The sequence below is a fragment of the Amblyraja radiata genome, chromosome 4, assembly GCF_010909765.2.
Source record: "Amblyraja radiata isolate CabotCenter1 chromosome 4, sAmbRad1.1.pri, whole genome shotgun sequence".
Classification (NCBI taxonomy): Eukaryota; Metazoa; Chordata; class Chondrichthyes; order Rajiformes; family Rajidae; genus Amblyraja; species Amblyraja radiata.
The window spans coordinates 10,810,023-10,832,254 of record NC_045959.1 but is presented as its reverse complement, the minus strand read 5'-3'; the positions used below and the strand labels follow the sequence as shown (position 1 = coordinate 10,832,254).

The window sequence follows — 22,232 nt, the reverse complement described above, 5'->3', positions numbered from 1 at the left end:
GTAGGTGGTTGAGGATGTATTACCTTTTACATTGCAAAGTAGTGCTTGAAAACAATGTGTAGAAGGGAGGGTCGTACAGCAAGTTTTTGGAGTGAATGAGGGAAACAAGGTGAATTCCACCAGTAATCAGTTGTTAATTAGTTGTTCATGTGCCTGTTACATTAAAGTGTCATTTTTAAAATATATTAACCTTAATGCATTATCGCATAAACTGCTAAACGAAACTTGCTCTGGAGTTTAGAAGGATGAGAGGATATCTTATTGAAACATATAAGATTGTTAAGGGTTTGGACACGCTAGAGGCAGGAAACATGTTCCCGATGTTGGGGGAGTCCAGAACCAGGGGCCACAGTTTAAGAATATCTGGAATTACCTGTCCTGAATGTCGAAGAACTTTCAAAGCCAGGATTGGAGTCATAAGCCACCTGAGAGTCCATAAAAACAGCAGAACGTAGACCATCATCCTCGACCTTGAGGGATAGCCACGACTGAGGTACAGTGAAAAGTTTTTGTTTGTTGCTCTCCAGTCAAAGAAAATGCTCCACATGAATACAATCAATCCGCCAATATTGCACAGAAAAAAAGGCACAACATTTAGTGCAAAGATATAACCTTGACTATTTGTCATGCTAATCTTATCAGTGAGTGTAACCGTTATTTGATAATGAGCCACATGTGATGGAGTAAAGCAAATTGGGGGTGCATAGCTTAGAGCATTGTGGAACAGGAGACATTTGCAGAAAGAGAGAGGGGCAAAGTTAAGGGCAGGCGAGCATGATTTTAAATGGCACATTAGGGATTATTAAGGCAAATCATTTCTCATTGGATCATTCAGTAACATAGATATTCTATTATAATTTAGCTGAACAGTTTGAACATAGAAACATAGAAAATAGGTGCAGGAGTAGGCCATTCGGCCCTTCGAGCCTGCACCGCCATTCGATATGATCATGGCTGATCATCCAACTCAGTATCCTGTACCTGCCTTCTCTCCATACCCCCTGATCCCTTTAGCCACAAAGGCCACATCTAACTCCCTTTTAAATATAGTCAATGAACTGGCCTCAACTACATTCTGTGGCAGAGAATTCCAGAGATTCACCACTCTGTGTAAAAAATGTTTTTCTCATCTCGGTCCTAAAAGATTTCCCCTTTATCCTTAAACTGTGACCCCTTGTTCTGGGCATCCCCAACATCGGGAACAATCTTCCTGCATCTAGCCTGTCCAACCCCTTAAGAATTTTGTAAGTTTCTATAAGATTCCCCCTCAATCTTCTAAATTCTAGCGCGTACATAGAAACATAGAAAATAGGTGCAGGAGTAGGCCATTCGGCCCTTCGAGCCTGCACCGCCATTCGATATGATCATGGCTGATCATCCAACTCAGTATCCCATCCCTGCCTTCTCTCCATACCCCCTGATCCCTTTAGCCACAAGGGCCACATCTAACTCCCTCTTAAATATAGCCAATGAACTGGCTTCAACTACCTTCTGTGGCAGAGAATTCCACAGATTCACCACTCTCTGTGTAAAAAATGATTTTCTCATCTCAGTCCTAAAAGACTTCCCTCTTATCCTTAAACTGTGACCCCTAGTTCTGGACTTCCCCAACATCGGGAACAATCTTCCTGCATCTAGCCTGTCCAACCCCTTAAGAATTTTGTAAGTTTCTATAAGATCCCCCCTCAATCTTCTGAATTCCAGCGGGTACAATCCGAGTCTATCCAGTCTTTCTTCATATGAAAGTCCTGCCATCCCAGGAATCAGTCTGGTGAACCTTCTCTGTACTCCCTCTATGGTAATAATGTCCTTCCTCAGATTAGGAGACCAAAACTGTACGCAATACTCCAGGTGTGGTCTCACCAAGACCATGTACAACTGCAGTAGAACCTCCCTGCTCCTATACTCAAATCCTTTTGCTATGAATGCTAACATACCATTCGCTTTCTTCACTGCCTGCTGCACCTGCATGCCCACTTTCAATGACTGGTGTACCATGACACCCAGGTCTCGTTGCATCTCCCCTTTTCCTAATCGGCCAGACTGGGTCATTTGTGATTAAACTAATAGTTTTTTTTCATGGATGTGTTTGCTTATGATTCCTCTTTTTGTGGACTTCCTCAATTATTTGAAGTTGTTAATAATAATAATAATAACGATAAAGTAAAATGCAGATAAGGAAGTTATTCTGTTCTTTGTGCCTGTAATGGCTTCTGAATGGCTACTCTGTCCCTTTTTGTCAATAGACAATAGGTGCAGGAGTAGGCCATTTGGCCCTTCGAGCCAGTACCGCCATTCAATGTGATCATGGCTGATCATCCCCAATCAGTACCCCGTTCCTGCCTTCTCCCCATATCCCCTGACTCCACTATTTTTAAGAGTCCTATCTAGCTCTCTCTTGAAAGCATCCAGAGAACCTGCCTCCACAGACTCACCACTCTGTGTGAAAAAGTGTTTCCTCATCTCCGTTCTAAATGGCTTAAACTCCTTATTCCTGGTTCTGGACTCCCCCAACATCAGGAACATGTTTCCTGCCTCTAGTGTGTCCAAGCCCTTATCAATCTTATATGTTTCAATGAGATAACCTCTCATCCTTCTAAACTCCAGAGTGTTTAGAAGTGTTGTCTATCCCCCATGGCGTTTAAAAATGTTTTGGACTCGATAACCGTTTTCCATTTCCTCCCTTTAAAATGGTAATCAGGATTATATTATTTCTACACTTCATCCTGTTTAAAGTTATTTGTCAAAACATTGGATGACCTGGCAAGTTTATTGAAGGAACCGTTTATTTCAAAATCTTGTGTTAGCAAAGAACATTTCAAATTTCTTCAGGAACTCAACCATAAACTGTTGTGTGAATGAGGCTGCGAAGCAGCTGGTTATTTGGGATTTTTGTTTTTGCAAAGAACTGTAGTCCACATCCTGTGCTGTAATGCAGGAACGCTCAGGGACAGGGATGGAGACTATAACCAAGTCAAAGAAAGATAAAAAAGGAAGGTCTAAAAACTTGATGAAAGTGTTGGGGAAGTCCAGAACAAGGGGTCACAGTTTAAGGATAAGGGGGAAGTCTTTTAGGATCATTTTTTACACAGAGAGTGGTGAATCTGTGGAATTCTCTGCCACAGAATGTAGTTGAGGCCAGTTCATTGGCTATATTTAAGAGGGAGTTAGATGTGGCCCTTGTGGCTAAAGGGATCAGGGGGTATGGAGAGAAGGCAGGTACAGGATACTGAGTTGGATGATCAGCCATGATCATATTGAATGGCGGTGCAGGCTCGAAAGGCCGAATGGCCTACTCCTGCACCTATTTTATATGTTTCTATGTTTCTATTAAAGGTGGAGAAAGAGGCAGAGGTTTGGGGACTGGACAGCACTCAACAAAGGCTCTGTACACTTGACAATAAACTAAACTGAAACTGAGTGAATTCCAGACGGTTGGCAATGAGTAGATTGAAGGCAGTATTGAGGGGTGATGGAGGGAATCAGGTGTACACAAGGCTGGAGTGGGAATTGAGTATATTTTTTACGGCTTGTAAAGTTGCAGTGATGGGAAGTGATGAGGCTGCAAAGCTAGTTGAATGGTGCTCTAAAGATAGGCATGGGGTTGAGGAATGATGTGCTGGGTTAATACGAGTGGATGGGAATTTGGATGCAGACAATAAAAGTCTGGATAAGTTGATGTATGTGGACAGTGGGAGGTCAGACAGAACATTAGAATGGATGTGCAGGAAGGAATTGCAGATGCTGGTTTAAACAGAAGATAGGCAGGTACAGGGTACTGAGTTGGATGATCAGCCATGATCATATTAAATGGCGGTGCAGGCTCGAAGGGCCGAATGGCCTACTCGTGCACCTATTTTCTATGTTTCTATAGACATAGAAAGCTGGAGTAACTCAGTGGGACAGGGAGCATCTCTGGAGAGAAGGAATGAGTGACGTTTCGGGTTGAGACTTCAGAGTGGATGTGTTGCAGATGGGAATGGCTGGCTTTGACAACAGGTGATCCGGGCAGGTTTGGAGACATGTCAATGCAGAGGTGGAAGTGGCCAATGTCTGTGTTGGAGAGGATAAGCAGCTTGGAGAGGAATGGAGGAGGAAGCTATTTTCTCTGCACTGGATATGGCCAAGGTTGGTTCAACAGAATTCAGAGTGAAAGTTCTCAGCAATTGTTCTAATGTTTTAAAATGGTTTAAAAAAAAAAAATTTGACCTTCAATTTTTAGCACAGAAACTCCAGCTAAACAAATAATAGGCCCCAGTGTGTGAGAACAGAATTATGACAGGAGGCAATGTTTACACTATGGGGTGGGGGGGTTGGGAAAAAACTGTTAGTGCGATCAGATTGGATGCATGGAATCTCTCGAGCATTAAGGCCACATTTACAGGAAATCGTTGAGCATAGAGGATTATAACTATTTCATTCCAAAGGACAAATGGCAGAGTAAACTGGTGGAATTTAAAAGTGGATATGGAGCAAAGACCTAAAGTTGAGAGTTCAAACGTCATTCCTGTTATGATGTATCTGTACACTCTGGATGGCTCCATTGTAATCATGTATTGTCATTCCGCTGACTGGTTAGCACGCAACAAAAGCTTTTCACTGTACCTCGGTACCCGTGACAATAAACTAAACTCATAGAAACATAGAAATTAGGTGCAGGAGTAGGCCATTCGGCCCTTCGAGCCTGCACCGCCATTCAATATGATCATGGCTGATCATCCAACTCAGTATCCCGTGCCTGCCTTCTCTCCATACCCTCTGATCCCCTTAGCCACAAGGGCCACATCTAACTCCCTCTTAAATATAGCCAATGAACTGGCCTCGACTACCCTCTGTGGCAGAGAGTTCCAGAGATTCACCACTCTCTGTGTGAAAAAAGTTATTCTCATCTCGGTTTTAAAGGATTTCCCCCTTATCCTTAAGCTGTGACCCCTTGTCCTGGACTTCCCCAACATCGGGAGCAATCTTCCTGCGTCTAGCCTGTCCAACCCCTTAAGAATTTTATAAGTTTCTATAAGATCCCCTCTCAATCTCCTAAATTCTAGAGAGTATAAACCAAGTCTATCCAGTCTTTCTTCATAAGACAGTCCTGACATCCCAGGAATCAGTCTGGTGAACCTTCTCTGCACTCCCTCAATGGCAATAATGTCCTTCCTCAGATTTGGAGACCAAAACTGTACGCAATACTCCAGGTGTGGTCTCACCAAGACCTGTACAACTGCAGTAGAACCTCCCTGCTCCTATACTCAAATCCTTTTGCTATGAAAGCTAACATACGATTCGCTTTCTTCACTGCCTGCTGCACCTGCATGCCTACTTTCAATGACTGGTGTACCATGACACCCAGGTCTCGCTGCATCTCTCCTTTTCCTAGTCGGCCACCATTTAGATAATAGTCTGCTTTCCTGTTTTTGCCACCAAATGGATAACCTCACATTTATCCACATTATACTGCATCTGCCAAACATTTGCCCACTCACCCAGCCTATCCAAGTCACCTTGCAGTCTCCTAGCATCCTCCTCACAGCTAACACTGCCCCCCAGCTTAGTGTCATCCGCAAACTTGGAGATATTGCCTTCAATTCCCTCATCCAGATCATTAATATCATCAGATCATACTCAATGCAGGACAATTCGATAGAACAACAACGCCCGTGGATTTATTGTAAAGGCACAGTGCATAAAAGGAAGTAATTTAAGGCTGCAGTTCCTTCTTACACAAAAAAAACTGCTGATGGAACTCAACGTCGTCTGTGGAAAAAAATGTGCTTTGGTCAAGATTCTAGCATCTGCAATCTCTTGTGTCTCCACAAGCAAAACTTTGACTTTTGTTATATTCCCGGATGTCAGAATGAATAACAACTTACACGCAGGTTGCCTGGATCACGAGAGAGAGTTTTATTACCCAACATTCCCTGCTTATATACAACACCAACTCATTAACATATACATGAATATGAATGAATACATTACACTGCTCTTTTTTTTAACGTATTAAATCTAAGTAGTTACAATGTTGTTGTTGTGATACTTGATTTAAACCAGTATTCATGAAATCATAAATGATAAACATAATATATTTATTTTACATATCTACACATTTTCATTTAACTTATACAGTGAGTTATTTAACTTTCAAACCTAATCTGACTACTGGTTTACGGATCCTGCCTGATCGTCTAACAGTAATAGGTGTAACAGGTTTAGGTGTTGACTCAACTGTTGGCTTGTTTGGCTCTGTTTTAGTACCCTGACTTTGACCAGAGGAATCTGTTTCTTTGTCTGTACTAACTGAACTTTGTGTTTTAATCACAATGGTCTCTTCCAACTCACATTCAGATAAAAACTCAGGGATTAGGACTTCATACTCAGTTTTTGGTTCATCTTTGGCTGGAATCATTTGATCAACATGAACACTTTTGATCCTGTCTCCAACTTCAACTAAGTATCTTTTTGTTTCGCACACTTCCACTGTTTTCCCAACATCCCATTTGTCTCAACTGGACATGTTGGGAGGACTGAGAACACAAACCTGCTCATCTGGCTTGAAGTATCTCTCCTTTTTGTGGGAGTCAAAATGGCGTTTAGTTGGGGTATGGGCTGGTGCCTGGGTAAGGGGAAATGGGGCAGGAATGGACTGAGTGGGGTTGGAAGAAATGTGACCATCACCACATAAGTAGTCAACCTCCACAATCCTCCAAATGGTAATTTCTTTGTACTCTATAGTTAAAAACCTGTGCCTTTATCAAGTTCAAGTGAGTTTATTGTCATGTGTCCCTGTATAGGACAATGAAATTCATGCTTTGCTTAAGCACACAGAAAATAGTAGGCATTTACTACAAAACAGATAAATGTGTCCATATACCATGATATAAATATATACACACATGACACATACACACATACTTTATGAGTTTATACTTCAAATGTAATCGTTTTTAAAACTACTTGCATGGGAAAAGCCTTTTGATTTCTTCTTCTCTCTTAAAATTTACAAGGGAATTCACCCAAGATCTTCAGGATGGCGAACACAGTGGTACAGCTGGTAGCCCTGCTATCTCACAGCACCAGGCACCCAGGTTCAATCCTGACCTCGGGAGCTGTCTGTGTGGAGTTTGCATACCCTCCCTGTGATCACAAGGGTTTCCTCCGGGTGCTCTGATTTTCTCCCACAGCCCAAAGACGTGTGGTTAATTGACCTCTGTAAAATTGCCCCTATTGCTTAGGGGGTGGATGAGAAAGTGGGACAACATAGAACGAGTGTGAATGGGTGATCAATGGTCGGTTTAGACTATGTGGGTTGAAGGGCCTGTTTCCATGCTGAACCTCTAAACTGAATGAAATCTGCAGTGATAGAAACATAGAAACATCGAAAATAGGTGCAGGAGTAGGCCATTTGGCCCTTCGAGCCCGCACCGCCATTCAATATGATCATGGCTGATCATCCAACTCAGTATCCTGTACCTGCCTTCTCTCCATACTCCTTGATCCCTTTAGCCACAAGGGCCACATCTAACTCCTTCTTAAATATAGCCAATGAACTGTCCTCCACTACCTTCTGTGGCAGAGAATTCCAGAGATTCACCACTCTGTGTGAAAAATGTTTTTCTCATCTCGGTCCTAACAGATTTCCTCCTTATCCTTAAACTGTGACCCCTTGTTCTGGACTTTCCCAACATCGGGAACAATCTTCCTGCATCTAGCCTGTCCAACCCCTTAAGAATTTTGTAAGTTTCTATAAGACCCCCCCCTCAATCTTCTAAATTCTAGCGAGTACAAGCCGAGTCTATCCAGTCTTTCTTCATATGAAAGTCCTGACATCCCAGGAATCAGTCTGGTGAACCTTCTCTGTACTTCCTCTATAGCAAGAATGTCTTTCCTCAGATTAGGAGACCAAAACTGTACGCAATACTCCAGGAGTGGTCTCACCAAGACCCTGTATACATTCCAGCATGCTGCAGCAGGACACATGGAGACATGACAGATAGCCTGAGTGCAGCCATCTATGCCGTTCCTCAGGCACTTCCATTGGTCTCTCACTGGAAAACCTGCCAAACCTGCCAGACTGTTTCTATTGTGTTCAAAAAGGAACTGCAGATGCTGGAATATCGAAGGTACACAAAATTGCTTGGGAAACTCAGCGGGTGCAGCAGCATCTATGGAGCGAAGGAAATAGGCGACGTTTCGGGCCGAAACTATTGATCAGCAATATCATTTGTAAATCGTCACACTAGTTATATCTGGGCCTTTACAAGTTGTGCTTCTGCCAGTCAGAGTCTGGAGAGGGACATGGAATTGTAGATAACCTGCAGGGAATACAACACTAAAATAAGTTATCAAAAGGGAACTGCAGATGCTGGAATATCGAAGGTACACAAAATTGCTGGAGGAACTCAGCGGGTGCAGCAGCATCTATGGAGCGAAGGAAATAGGCGACGTTTCGGGCCGAAACCCTTCTTCAGACTAAATAAGTTATCTTTGTAAAAACTGTACTGGAGTGTCCAAGTCAGCCTTACCACACTTGTGTGAGTCATGTGATAATGTAGTATCTGAAGCACAGAAAATGCATATGTTTTGTTACTGTTTAGAGAATGGGGCCCTAAAGTTTGGGCAAGAGTTTGTTGTTGTTCTCTCATGCTACATTCTGAATCCTATCACCGAGCTCTGTGTACAGTGGCTCATTTATGTGAAAGCCAAAAAAGGGTTTAAGCTTTTTATGTGGCAGCAGAACCTCCATGACATTGCTTGGGAAGATGTTGAACATGAGCATCATCGACCCATGTCTCTTGTATTATTAAATTCCTTTCTGAGTAATCTTCTGAACAGCATGTGTTTAGTTTCTGGTCCAGCCATCTTCCTGTCTTAAATTAAAAAATTGGATAGGTTTTGCCGGTCTGCTCTAATATGACTCATGCTAACTAACTCCAGAATATCAAGATATTTACTAAAGATTACCAGGGAAGTGTATTTGTATGTTTTGTTCAAGTTCAGTGTAGGGGGGGGGAGGGGGGGGGGGGAGGGGGGGGGGGAGGGGGGGGGGGGGGAGAGGGGGGAGGGGGGGGGGGGGGAGAGGGGGGGGGGGAGACACATCATGTTAGTGTGACTAGTTTCAAACTACATTTAAAGTATTTGAAGTTTTTTTTGTTCCATGCTTTGCCTAAATGCAAAGGCAAATTCAATTTGTCAACACATTTGCTTGTGAATTGCCTGCAAAAGAATGAATGTTGTATCTGGGCTTGGAATTTCACTGCTGGCATATGTTCTGAAGCAGTCTGAGTGTTTCAAGCATATCAGCTCTGTAAACTGGAGGCTGGGGAGGGGAATTTAAAGAGAGTTGTGTAACCATAAATACTGTAACTTATTTTTTTACGGGATTTTGTACGTTGCCCCTTTGTGCCCCTTCTAGTGGAAAATCAATGCAGATTGAACTGAGCAAACTCCTCATTTCCAGCTGGCTTTTGTATTATACTTGAATCATTTAGGGATTTTCTTCAGAAAGAATTGCTATATCAACACCCATGCACCTTTTTGGATGTGATTCTATCGCTTGGCTTTCACCATGTAGTTTCCTTACTGTCTGTACATTTTGTTTTCATAACAGCTGCTTGGCAATAATGCACGTTATCTGTTTCTATTCACTCCATGTTGGCTTTGGTTGCAAGCCAGTGTTCATTTATTTTATGCTATCACATAAAATAAAGAGGAACTGCAGATGCTGGTTTAAACTGAAGATGGACACAAAAAAGCTGGAGTAACTCAACGGTACAGGCAGCATCTCTGGAGAGAAGGAATGGGTGACGTTTCGGGTCGAGACCCTTCAGGCTGGGTAAGGATAAGGGAAACGAGAGATATAGAAGGTGATGTGGAGAGATATAGAGCAAGGAATGAAAGATATGCAAAAAATGGAACGATGATAAAGGAAAAAGGAATGCCGGGACTACCTAAGTGAGAGAAATCAATATTCATACCACTGGGCTGTAAGCTGCCCAAGCCAAATATGAGATGCTGTTCCTCCAATTTGCGTTTAGCCTCACTGTGACAATGGAGGAGACCTAGGACAGAATGTGTCCAGCAACCGGGAGGTCAGGTAGGTTCAGGCGGGCTGAGTGAAGGTGTTCAACGAAACGATCGCCCAGTCTGCATTTGGTCTTTCTATCCTTCCCCTACCCATCGCACCAGCTTCTCGTTTGCACCCAACAAACAGCTAACAATGGCCTGTTTCCTTTATCATCTTTACTTTTTTGAATTCATTGTTCTTTATCTCTCTACATTACCGACTATATCTCTCGTTTCCCTTTTCCCTAACCAGTCTGAAGAAGGGTCTCGACCCGAAACATCACCCAACACCGCCCAGCCAAACTTAGCAAACGGGGGAGAAGGGTCTTGGTCAGGGAGGTGACCAAGAACCTGATGGTCACTCTGACAGAGCTCCAGACTTCCTCTGTGGAGATGGGAGAACCTTCCATAAGGACAACTATATCTGCAGCACTCCACCAATCAGGCCTTTATGGTACAGTGGCCAGACGGAAGCCACTCCTCAGTAAAGGGCACATGACAGCCCGCTTGGAGTTTGCCAAAAGGCACCTAAAGGACTCTCAGACCATGAGTAACAAGATTCTCTGGTCTGATGAAACCAAGATTGAACTCTTTGGCCTGAATGCCAAGCATCACGTCTGGAGGAAACCAGGCACCGCTCATCACAGTGAAGCATGGTGATGGCAGCATCATGCTGTGTTTTTCAGTGGCAGGAACTGGGAGACAAAGTCAGGATTGAGGGAGTGATGAACGGAGCAAAGTACAGAGAGATCCTTGATGAAAACCTGCTCCAGAGCGTTCTGGACATCAGACTGGGGCGGAGGTTCACCTTCTAACAGGACAACGACCCTAAGCACACAGCCAAGACAATGCAGGAATGGCTTCGTGACAAGTCTGTGTATGTCCTTGAGTGGCCCAGCCAGAGACTGGACTTGAACCCGATCGAACATCTCTGGAGGGACCTGAAATTAGCTGTGCATCGACGCTCCACATCCAACCTGACAGACCTTGAGAGGATCTGCAGAGAAGAATGGGAGAAATTACCCAAATACAGGCATGCCAAGCTTGTAGCGTCATACCCAAGAAGACTTGAGGCTGTAATTGCTGCCAAAGGTGCCTCAACAAAGTACTGAGTAAAGGTTCTGAATACTTATGTAAATGTGATATTTCAGTTATTTCTTTTAAATTACTTTGCAAAAATTTCTAAACACCTGTTTTTGCTTTTTTATTATGGGGTATAGTGTGTAGATTGATGATTTAAAAAAAATGTAATCCATTTAGAATAAGGCTGTAACGTAACAAAATGTGGAAATAGTGAAGGGGTCTGAATGCTTTCTGAATGCATTGTATAACGGCAACTAAATCCTTCTGTACGCTAGCAACCTTCAATCGGTTACCATTTAAACATTGTGAAGGAATTTTCCCTTTTCCATCTCTGCTGCCACCTTGCTCAAACCTTACGTTGCAGATCATTGGATCTCAGAAATTTATTGGCTATTAGTCTCTAAAGTGTTTCAAATATTTTTTTTAATCAATGTTAATTTATTTCACTTTCTTATTCATTTAAGGTTTGTATTTTTTTTAATGTCCGCTATAACCATGGGGTTTCTATCACAACTCCCATAAAGTTGGACACAAAATCATCTTTGCCATTTTCTTATTTCCCTAAATATTTTTTCCTGTCTTGGCCTGTAATGTATCCAATTTAATTTTTGACAACCCTTTCCTCCTTGCATATTCATCAGCTTTTAGCAAAAAAAACCATACTGTATTTTTGTATTCAACTTTCCCCTTATTAATATCCCCTCTTCGATAATTTTCAAATTTTCCAATTCCTCATGCTAACTTTTTTGTAACATGAGAATCTTTTTCTTTGAACTACTATTGTCTTTAACTTATCTTTAGAGTCATGGCTAGGCCACTTTTATTATTTTTTATCCTTGTGCTGTCAAGTAATATTTCTTCATTACTATTTGTTCAATTACTTTCTTAGCTTTTAATCTAGTTTTTGAATCTTCCACAGCAAAGTCATGCCTTATGTTTTAGTAATTTCTTTACCAGAAATTTGAACCAGATTGTTTTCAGTATTTGTGTAAATTCCTATTATACTGGAATTGCTCTACCCTAAAGGCCCCTTAACTCCCAGATTATTAATTAACCCATTCTCATTAAAATATACTGGATCTATATTAGTCTCTTCCCCTGTTTGTTCTTGATATGCATTGCTCATCAACATAATTAATTCATCTTCTACCTTCTCACTGCTAATTTGGTTTAAAATGATACAAAGTCCTTATTATCATTGTATTCCCCTTGAAGCATGCACCTCTAATTTCCTGATTTATAGTATGCCCTGCTAAATTAACATTAGGTTAGAGATTTATATGCAGCGCCCACCAATATTTTTAAAAGCTAAATAATTGACAGTTAAAAGATAATAAGGTTTCATTATTCAGGCTTGAAGGATGAATGGGTGACTGCAATGTCCCTTCATGGGTTTGTCTGTCCTTCCTGACAGGTCACTCAAAGAACAATTAATTGTCATCAGAGGTGACAAGCTGGCAAAGTGATGTAATTGAGGCATAAAATGCAGAGTCAAATCTGCTTTTCCTTGTGTCTTTGAAAATTGCTGGGCAAAGCAGAGAAGAGCTGAACCAGGGTACACAAAAATGCTGGAGAAACTCAGCGGGTGCAGCAGCATCTATGGAGCGAAGGAAATAGGCGACATTTCGGGCCGAAACCCTTCTTCAGACTGATCCAGAAAGAGCTGAACCAGAATTTGTTCCAGGTTCAATCTGCGCTCTTTGCTGAGATGGTAGGTTACAGTTTGAAGGGAAACTTCTAATTTTTCTAATTTGCATCAAAGTCTAATTTGCTAATTATTCTGTCAGTATGCACTCAAATTGGTACACCATTTTTCCCACCAATAGTTTCAATATCTAATAGTGGCAGCTTTAGAAGATATCATTGCGATCTCCTCCTCCTCCTTTCCAAATGTACATCTCCACCAAGACCTGCTGGATCTCACATTCTCATGTTGACCTTTCTGTCCTGGCCTTGTTCATTGCCAGAGTAAAGGGCCTGTCCCACTTGGGCATCATTTGCACGTCACGCAGGTGGCGCGCAAAGATTTTGTGAATCCCAAAATCCTGGGGCGCCGCGCGTGAAATGCACGCAATGCGCGCATAACGTGTGCGCCGTGACGCGTAAATGATGTTGTGTAAATGATGCCCAAGTGGGGCAGGCCCTTAAGGCCACATACAGACTGGAGGAATAGCACCTAATATTCTGCCTTAGGTAGTTTATGGCCCAATGCTATGAACAATGATTGTTTGATTTGTCTGAAGAAGGGTTTCGGCCCGAAACGTTGCTTATTTCCTTCGCTCCAGAGATGCTGCTGCACCCGCTGAGTTTCTCCAGCTTTTTTGTGTACCTGCTATGAACAATGAATTCTCCAGTTTTAGGTAACAACCCCATGTCCCTCTCTTCCCTGTGTCCTCAGCCCAGTGTGCACCCATATCTCACCTCTCTTCCCCCCATTCCACCTACATCCTCTAGATTTACTTTTTACTCCTCTTCTTTCCATATCTGACACTCTTTTGTCTCCTTTTCATCTCCAGTCTTTGGTCATCCGTTTACCAATCAAGGCCTCCTCACCTGTATCCACCTATCACTCATCAGTCCCGCTACCACTTATTTTACAGTTTTCTTTCCCCTACTGCAATTAGTCTGAAGTATATTAAATCTGCTAATAGTGGAGTCTTTATTTCTTTCCAGCCCACCATCTGTCCACTGGCAAGTTTCTGAAATCTAGCCATGTTGTTAATAATCGTGCTGGAATGTTTGTCCCCAACCTGATCTTTTGACCTTCAGTAAAGCTCTCTATTTCCATCTGTGTAACTTCACTAAATTCAATTCCTGCCTTGGCTCATCTGTTGCTTCAGTCCTTATCAAGACTTGACTATTCCAACTAGCTCTTGTGGGTCTGTTTCTATGTACTATCCATTAATTCTGCTGCCTATGTCAACAAGCATAAAAACCAGTCCAATTACCAATATTTTGCTTCCTAATCTTATTAATTAAGCAACTTTTGGTTGAAACAAATATGTGGAACACTCTGCAGGTCAGGAGTATCTGTGGAAAGTAAAATATTTTGAGTCAAAGTTGTTTTCTGTTTTGTTCCAAATTTCCAACATTTTCAATTTGCTTTTAAACCTTCCTTTCTTTCCAAATTCCATATGCTGCTCTATTTCTGTAATCTTCTCCAGCCGCACACCCCTTGGATACTTGGCTTCCTGTTTATTCTGCCCCAATGAGCTGGCCAAATTCACTTGCTCTAAAATTGGTGATATTAAGCTGCTTAAGGCCTCGAATTCTAGAAATCCCTCCACACATCTCCGCCTCTTTAACCAAGCTGGCAAGGCCAGCTGTTATGATCTTCAAGTTGCTTTGGGAAGATAATGGTGAGCCAACTACTTGAACCTCAGCAGCATTCTGGTGAGAGCACTCCACTAGTGCTGTTGGACACACAGTTCCAGGATTGAGACCTGCAGTGATATAGGAACAGTGATATACTTTCAGGCCAGTTTATGTGTGTGGCTTGGAGGGCAACCTACATGTGATGGCTTTCCCCTGTACCTGCTACCTTAGTCCTCCTTGGAATAGTGATCATGGGTTTGGGAGGTTACATAGAAACATAGAAAATAGGTGCAGGAGTAGGCCATTCAGCCCTTCGAGCCTGCACTGCCATTCGATATGATCATGGCTGATCATCCAACTCAGTATCCTGTACCTGCCTTCCCTCCATACCCCCTGATCCCTTTAGCCACAAGGGCCACATCTAACTCCCTCTTAAATATAGCCAATGAACTGGCCTCAACTACCCTCTGTGGCAGAGAGTTCCAGAGACTCACCACTCTGTGTGAAAAATGTTTTTCTCATCTCGGTCCTAAAGGATTTCCCCTTTATCCTTAAACTGTGACCCCTTGTCCTGGACTTCCCCAACATCGGGAACAATCTTCCTGCATCTAGCCTGTCCAACCCCCTAAGAATGTTGTAAGTTTCTATAAGATCCCCCCTCAATCTTTTAAATTCTAGCGAGTACAATCCGAGTCTATCCAGTCTTTCTTCATATGAAAGTCCTGACATCCCAGGAATCAGTCTGGTGAACCTTCTCTGTACTCCCTCTAAGGCAAGAATGTCTTTCCTCAGATTTGGAGACCAAAACTGTACACAATACTCCAAGTGTGGTCTCACCAAGACCCTGTACAACTGCAGTAGAACCTCCCTGCTCCTATACTCAAATACATTTGCTATGAATGCTAACATACCATTCGCTTTTTTCACTGCCTGCTGCACCTGCATGCCTACTTTCAATGACTGGTGTACCATGACACGCAGGTCTCGTAGCTTCCATTGGTAGCTTAAGTGAATGCCTCCAGTTCATTTTGTAGAGGGTGTGCACTGCAGTTAGAGTGGAGAGAGTGAATTATTAGGTTGTTGCCCTAGTCCTCCTTGGAATAGTGATCAAGGGTTTGAGGGGTACCATCGGTAGTTTAAGTGAATAACTCCAGTTCACTTTGCAGAGAGTATGCACTGCAGTTAGAGTGCTGCTGATGGAGAGAGTGAATGATTAGGTAATAGGTTGTTGGATATGGTGCCATTTACTCCTGCTCTGTCATTTTTCTTTGATGAGCTTTTTGTTGGAGCTGCACTCATCCAGGTAAATGAAAAGTATTCTACACTACAGCACTCCTGACCTGCCATGTAGACGATGGGAAGACGAATGTATCAGGAGGTGGATTCCTTGCAGCAGGATATCCAGCTTCTAAACTGCTCTTGCAGTGACAATGCTTGTGCAGTTGGTTCAGTTGAGGCCCTGGTCAATGGTGATTCCAGGATATTGATCACGAAGAAAGTGATGGTTGCAAGGTTATCGAATATCTAGGGTAGATGGTTAGGCTGCCTCGTTGGAAATGATTGTTGTCTAGTATTAGTATAGTGCCAATCCTACTTATCAGCCCGTGCCAGTGGTGATGCTTGCTGCACACTGGCATGTCCTGCTTCATTTGCTGAAGGGTTGCACATTGTGTGATCATGCCCACTGTTGATCCTACAATGGGGGAAGGTCCCGGATGAACAAGTTGTTGGGTCTAGGACATTGCCGTGAGGAATTCCGGTAATGTCAGGAATGATGGACCTCAATGGTCCAATATTTAATGTGACACATTATTCTAACCATTGAGATATTTCCTCGTGAAGCGCAGTAGATTTAGTTTAATCTGGCTCCCTGATGTCAAGCGCATTCACTTCAAGTTATACTGGAATGTGAATGCTTACTGGTTTTTTGCACTCACATGATGGACATCTCCATTGTTGAGATGGTGAGGTTCTTGGAGTCCATTCTAGTGGAAAATCAGGAATATTGATGATGGTGAGGAGGTGGTGCTCTGTTGATGAGATAGGAAGAGAAATGGCAGATGCAATCTAATCCTGATGAGGATGAGGATGAGATGCTCACTTTGGGAGAACTAATAAGGTCAGGATAAACAACAAATGGTGAGGCACCAGGGAGTGTTGAGAACAAGAGGGAGCTTGATGCACTAGTCTCAGGATCCCTGAAGGTGGCAGCATAGGTAGAAAAGCTGGTAAATATGTAATTTGGAGTACTTGCCTTCATTATCCAAGGCATTAAAGGTAAGAGCACCTTTACTAAACTTTGTGTATGCCACAGATCATTATCTTATCACTATTCCATTGAAAGGAAATGATTGAACTGGAGAGGGCATACAGCACATTCACGATGCTGATGACACAAACTTCAGATGCTGCAATCTTGAACAAAACACAAAGTGCTGGAGGAACTCAGCTGGTTAGCAGCATCTGTGGAAGTGATGGACGGATGATGTTTTGGGTCAGGACCCTTCGGACAGGCAGGGGGGAGAAAGCTGGATCATTTAAAGACCAGTTCTTAGAGAAATATGCCATTTCCGTTGTTATTGGAATGAATTCGGGCGGATCTGGGTGATTATTACAATGAAGAAATGTTGTCCTCCTACTCCATTCTTGAGGTTATGAGAGTTTCAAGGTAAGCTTTCATATAAGCCTTAAATTGATGTAAACACAGGAGTTAATCTGATTCCTCTGATAGTTGTCCAATTCTATTTCATTGGCTTTATTATAAAAGGTACACAAAAAAGCTGGAGAAACTCAGCCGGGGTGCAGCAGCATCTATGGAGCGAAGGAAATAGGCAACGTTTCGGGCCGAAACCCTTCTTCAGACTGATGGGGGGTGGGTGGGGGGGGGGGGGGGGGGGGGGGGGGAGAAGAAAGGAAAAAGGAGGAGCCCGAAGGCTGGGGGATTGAACATTGAATTCTCCCAATTTTGTTAGTCCTTGCTGTCTCCTCCCCTTCCTCAGCCCTCCTGCTAGCTGTCTCCTCCCATCCCCCCCATCAGTCTGAAGAAGGGTTTCGGCCCGAAACGTTGCCTATTTCTTTCACTCCGTAGATGCTGCTGCACCCGCTGAGTTTCTCCAGCATTTTTGTGTGCCTTCGATTTTCCAGCATCTGCAGTTCCATCTTAAACGGCTTTATTATAAAGTTTGTGGAAAAAATAATTTTGTAAAAATCTATTTTGATATTTAAAGAGAAATATTTGATGGATAAATATTGAAATTAAATTGAATTAATATACTGAGTAAATTCAGCATTCTGGGAGATCCACACACCTGGAAGGCTAACAATTCCTAACGATGTCTTATCAATTGGCTATTCCAATTTGAAGCTCTGTAATTCACTAACAACACAAAAATTGAACTTAAAGCGGAAACTGAGAAGGAGAAGTGATGATAATTGGTTATTAAGGAAGTAAAATGAAGAAATGAAAAAGGATTGATCTGAATTTTTGCAGCAGAACAGTTTAAAAAAAAACATTTTAAAGAATGGATTCAGTGTTTCTGTCGTTAAGTTAAATAATGCAAAATACCATTTCCCTTTTTGCTGATAATGTTAACTTTCAGCACAATAATTCGACCAAAGAAAACAATACCAAGCAACTTGAATTCAGGTGCACTGTTGTGTAGAGCGGACTTATTTTTACCTAGTTTGCATACAAACCAAGCAAGAAGGATGTTATATATATTTTTGAATTGAATTTGAATTTTTAAGTTAAATTGATGTGTTGAATGTCCATTTACTTTGTGGGTCCAAGAAATATGGGTGAGGCTGTACCTGGCTTCCACCTCTGAGTCAAGGTCTCAGCCTGGACTAGCATTCTCTACTACGTCTGCAGAACCATGAAGAGTCTGATATTTAAAAGCAGTTTAAAGTATTGAAGAAAGCATGGTTTACCTGGGTTTCCACCAAATTAATGGATCTTTGGTATAGCTCAAATGACATAAAAAATGTTGAAAATACTCAGCCGATCGAGCTACATCTGGTGCAACAGAAACAGTACATGTTTTGGGTTGAAGACCCTTTGTCAGAACTGGGAAGGAGAAAAATCAAACTGCTCAAATGGCAGGGACCACGGGGGAATGGGGAATGCTCTGATGAGTAAAACTGGGGTGACCATGGGGGTAGGTCGTAATTAGGTTATCTGGTAAATGAGAGCAGAGAGTGCGAATGTAGGCAAGGGATGTACGATTTGTAAAATGCAAGGCAGGAAGACAGGACCGGCAGGTTGTATGGGCATGTCCCCCACTTCCAGAGGGGGGAGAAAAACAAACCAGCTGGACCAATAGAACAGATCGATAACTGATATGAACAAAGCAATCATGTCACCTGAAGTAATATAATTCAATATTGAGAACAGAAGGGGGAAGGGGGGTGGTTGGTGTGGGGGAGAGGGTGGTCTGGGGGGGCAGTGTGGGTGAGGGGGAGGGGGAACCTTAAAAACCTTCGTAACTTGTACTATTTCACCGATCGGAACAAAACCTATTTGACGCAGCAGAGGAGAATGCTGAGTAAGGTGGCAAAAAATCGTAGCACTATGGGGGGTTGTTTTTGTGCAAATTTAAGTACAACGCAGACAAGAAGTAGTCAAGATGAGAGTTTTAGAAATATATAGATGTCTGACATGAGATGGGTGTATTTAGATTTGTGGCAGCATTAATGTTCAAATCACAAATCTGTTCTCATGCTGCACATTCCTATGCTTCTGTGTTGGTTCAATCGATCTGCATTCTACAGATTGTTTTTACCTTGCTCAGGAATATGGATCCACATTGGGTGATTAGTCAGCAGCCTTTTCACTATATTACAGAACTGGTCCCTGGGATAAATGACTTCCTGCTGTTCCATTGACTGTCCTCAAAAGAATCCTTAGTCATCCTTAGATGTAATGTCTAGCCCAATTCCTATTCCAGTGATTGAAAGTAATTTGGGTGATTTTTTCCTTCATTGTAAAATTTCTCTTTGGCAGAGAAACAAAGTGTTACAAAACAAAACATTGCTAGGAAAATGTTTGGACAATGCAGTTACACTTTCCAAATAAGACAAGGTAGACTGAGGAATGAGGGAGGTGCCCTAGACTTCAACGTCAATCTGTGGTTGTTAACCTAACACTTAAATAAAATTAGTCATTTAATATGTGGTGTGAATATTTTAGAGATGAAGTCCAAAAGAATCTAAGTAGAAAATAAAATCATATGATGAAAATCTGAAGGGGAGAAATAGAAATAAGCAGGACTTGGATTTGATGTGCGCTGTTTTATAGCTGCAGCTGGATTGCAATATCATGTTTGGGAGCAAATTTTTTTCCAACTAGAGGGCCTGTCCCACGAGCATGCGACTGCATGCGGCATGCGCGACCAAACCGGAAGCGGGGGCCGCGCGGAGGTCGAGTGATCCCGTACGAGTTGACGTGAAGTTCGCGCTAGGCGTACGCCGTCAAGTCGCTGCGTATGGCGTCGAGACGGTGCGTACGCCCATCGAGATGGTGCGTACGGCCTCAATGCGGATGCGGGCCGGAAGGCCGTTGCCGCGTGGAATTTTTGGACAGTGTCTGTTTTTCGGAGCCCCGCGCGATGTCGGGACCAGCTCCGCACAATCCATACGGCTCCGGCGATCGAAGTGGGACCGGCCCCGCGAGGTCGTACGGCTCAAACGACCACGTTAGGTCGCGCTTGCCGCATGCAGTCGCATGCTCGTGGGACAGGCCCTTAGAGCTTTGGAAATACAGATACAATGTATTTGTTTCAGTGAAAGAGCCAAGTTTCTATTGTGTATTGAAGTTTTGTCTTGCAGTTGAACTGGTCCTAATTAAATTGCTGACATGGATTTCATTTCTTTGCAGTTACTTGGATCCCATGAAAGACAGAATGTTATTGGGAATTACTGCTGGAGTCCTCCTGTTGTACAGCCAGGTAAGGGGGAAAAATCTGCAACATCAACAGCAATGTTATAAATACTCCAGCTGCAAGTGGAACCGGCTGTGTAAATGCCAATGGAACAGAATAAGGATATGAGCTGTATTGAACAAAAGGACAGTTCACTCATCAAATGTGTTTCCTACATGTATTTGGCACTAAATGTATCCTTATGGAGTTTGTGTTTTTACTATTCTGCACCAGATGACGAGTTTCAATAACACGGTGTAAAGATAAAACCGATTTTCTTTCCGCCTCTAAATTGCGTCTTACAATTTTGACATTTAGAGACAGGAAAAACAGGCTTTACAGGAGGTAGAAATTGAATATCATTTGTTGCAATCGAGAAAATAACAAACTTTAGGTAGATTTTGTGGATTTTGCCAAGACAGGAAAACAGCAGGAAAAAGCATTTTATCATTGTGGATAAAATGTCTGATCATATGGAACTTTACATTCACATAACTTTCACTCCTGCAAAACAACTTGGACTGTAATTGTCGGATGAATCTCATTCTGTGTGTGTATGAAAAGGTAGCAAAATCTTCACGTGTGTTCTGTCAGCCAATAAATTCTGTTGCCCACTTGATATAAACTTTGCTTTGGTACATTGACATTCCAATATTCTCCTGCAGCAGCACCTCCACTGGCAGAAGAGTGCATTGGCACTTTCCTTTATGATGGTGGACCTGGAACTTTGCAATGGAAAATGATGATGCAAATTGTATGATGTTTATCCAGCATGGAGCTATCACATGGAATGCATGTTTCTGCTAGTTTCATATGTATAATTAACTTTGAAAAGGCCAGGCCTGCAAAAGATGATGCAATTTTAAGCACAACTATACTAAGTCATACAGGAGGCCTGGGGGTGAGGAAGGAGGGGGTGTGTGGGGGAAGTGGGAGGGTGTGTGGGGGAAGATGGGGTGCGTGTGGGGGAAGGGGGGGCGTGTGGGGAAGGAGGGGTGGGGAAATGGGGGAGGGGGGTGTGGGAAGGGGGTGATCGCAGTAGACGCAGTTCGCACTCCGCACCTTCAGCTTTCGGCCTCACGCAGGCCTCTCGGTCCTACTCCGACTTCACTCAGAGGCTTCTGGTTCAACTTAACAGCTCCTGGCTCATGCTGTTCTCTGCCCGCACGCTGCTCACAGACTCAGCCCCGCCTCCGGGGGTTTATTCTCTGTGTGTGCCGGAAGGGACGTGGTGACTGACAGGCGAGAAGACCAATCTTCTGATCTCACGATTTTCTAAACCATAACCTTTCTAATATTTCACCGATTGGAACAAAACTTGGTGCACTTGGAGCAGAGGAGAACGGTGAGTTAGACAGCGAAAAATCCTAGCGATATAAATCACCATTTTTGTGCAAATTTTTAAAAACTCCATAATGTTTGGCTGCAGCGGTTACGGAGGTACGATGCGGAAAAAAATCGCATCGCCGTCGAGATAAGAGATTTGAAAAAAAGTATCCCCCACCCCTCACGTAAAACCACGGAACACTAAAACATACTTTTAAACACATACTAAAAATAACATAAAGAGGAACGGACAGCCAGATCGGTGGCGGAAGCCTCTGAGTGAAGTCGGAGTGGAACCGAGAGCTGCTGCGTGAGGCCGAATGTGCTTGACGTTGATAATGGTTAAACATCATCGACTCTATGCTAACTACTTAGCACCACCTTACATTAATCCTACCTTAATCCTATTTGTTTTCCTTCCCAGCCCATTCCCATTAACTCTACTCAATTTCTACCAGTATATAAAGTCATCTTCTTCCTCGTGTCCGGCCATCTTCTTATCGGTCCGGTCGGTTGCAGAATTGGCTACTTCAG

The 22,232-nt window shown here is 42.8% G+C and overlaps 1 protein-coding gene across 4 annotated transcripts in view; it reads left to right on the top strand.

The window, feature by feature from the left end:
* snx31 (sorting nexin 31) overlaps window positions 1–22,232 on the top strand; it is a 106,772-nt gene that overhangs the window by 52,118 nt on the left and 32,422 nt on the right. For all 4 annotated transcript variants that reach the window (XM_033018945.1, XM_033018946.1, XM_033018944.1 and 1 more), the window contains exon 8: window positions 20,330–20,399. In XM_033018945.1, the coding sequence (XP_032874836.1) occupies window positions 20,330–20,399 (70 nt within the window). The remainder of the gene's footprint in view (window positions 1–20,329; window positions 20,400–22,232) is intronic.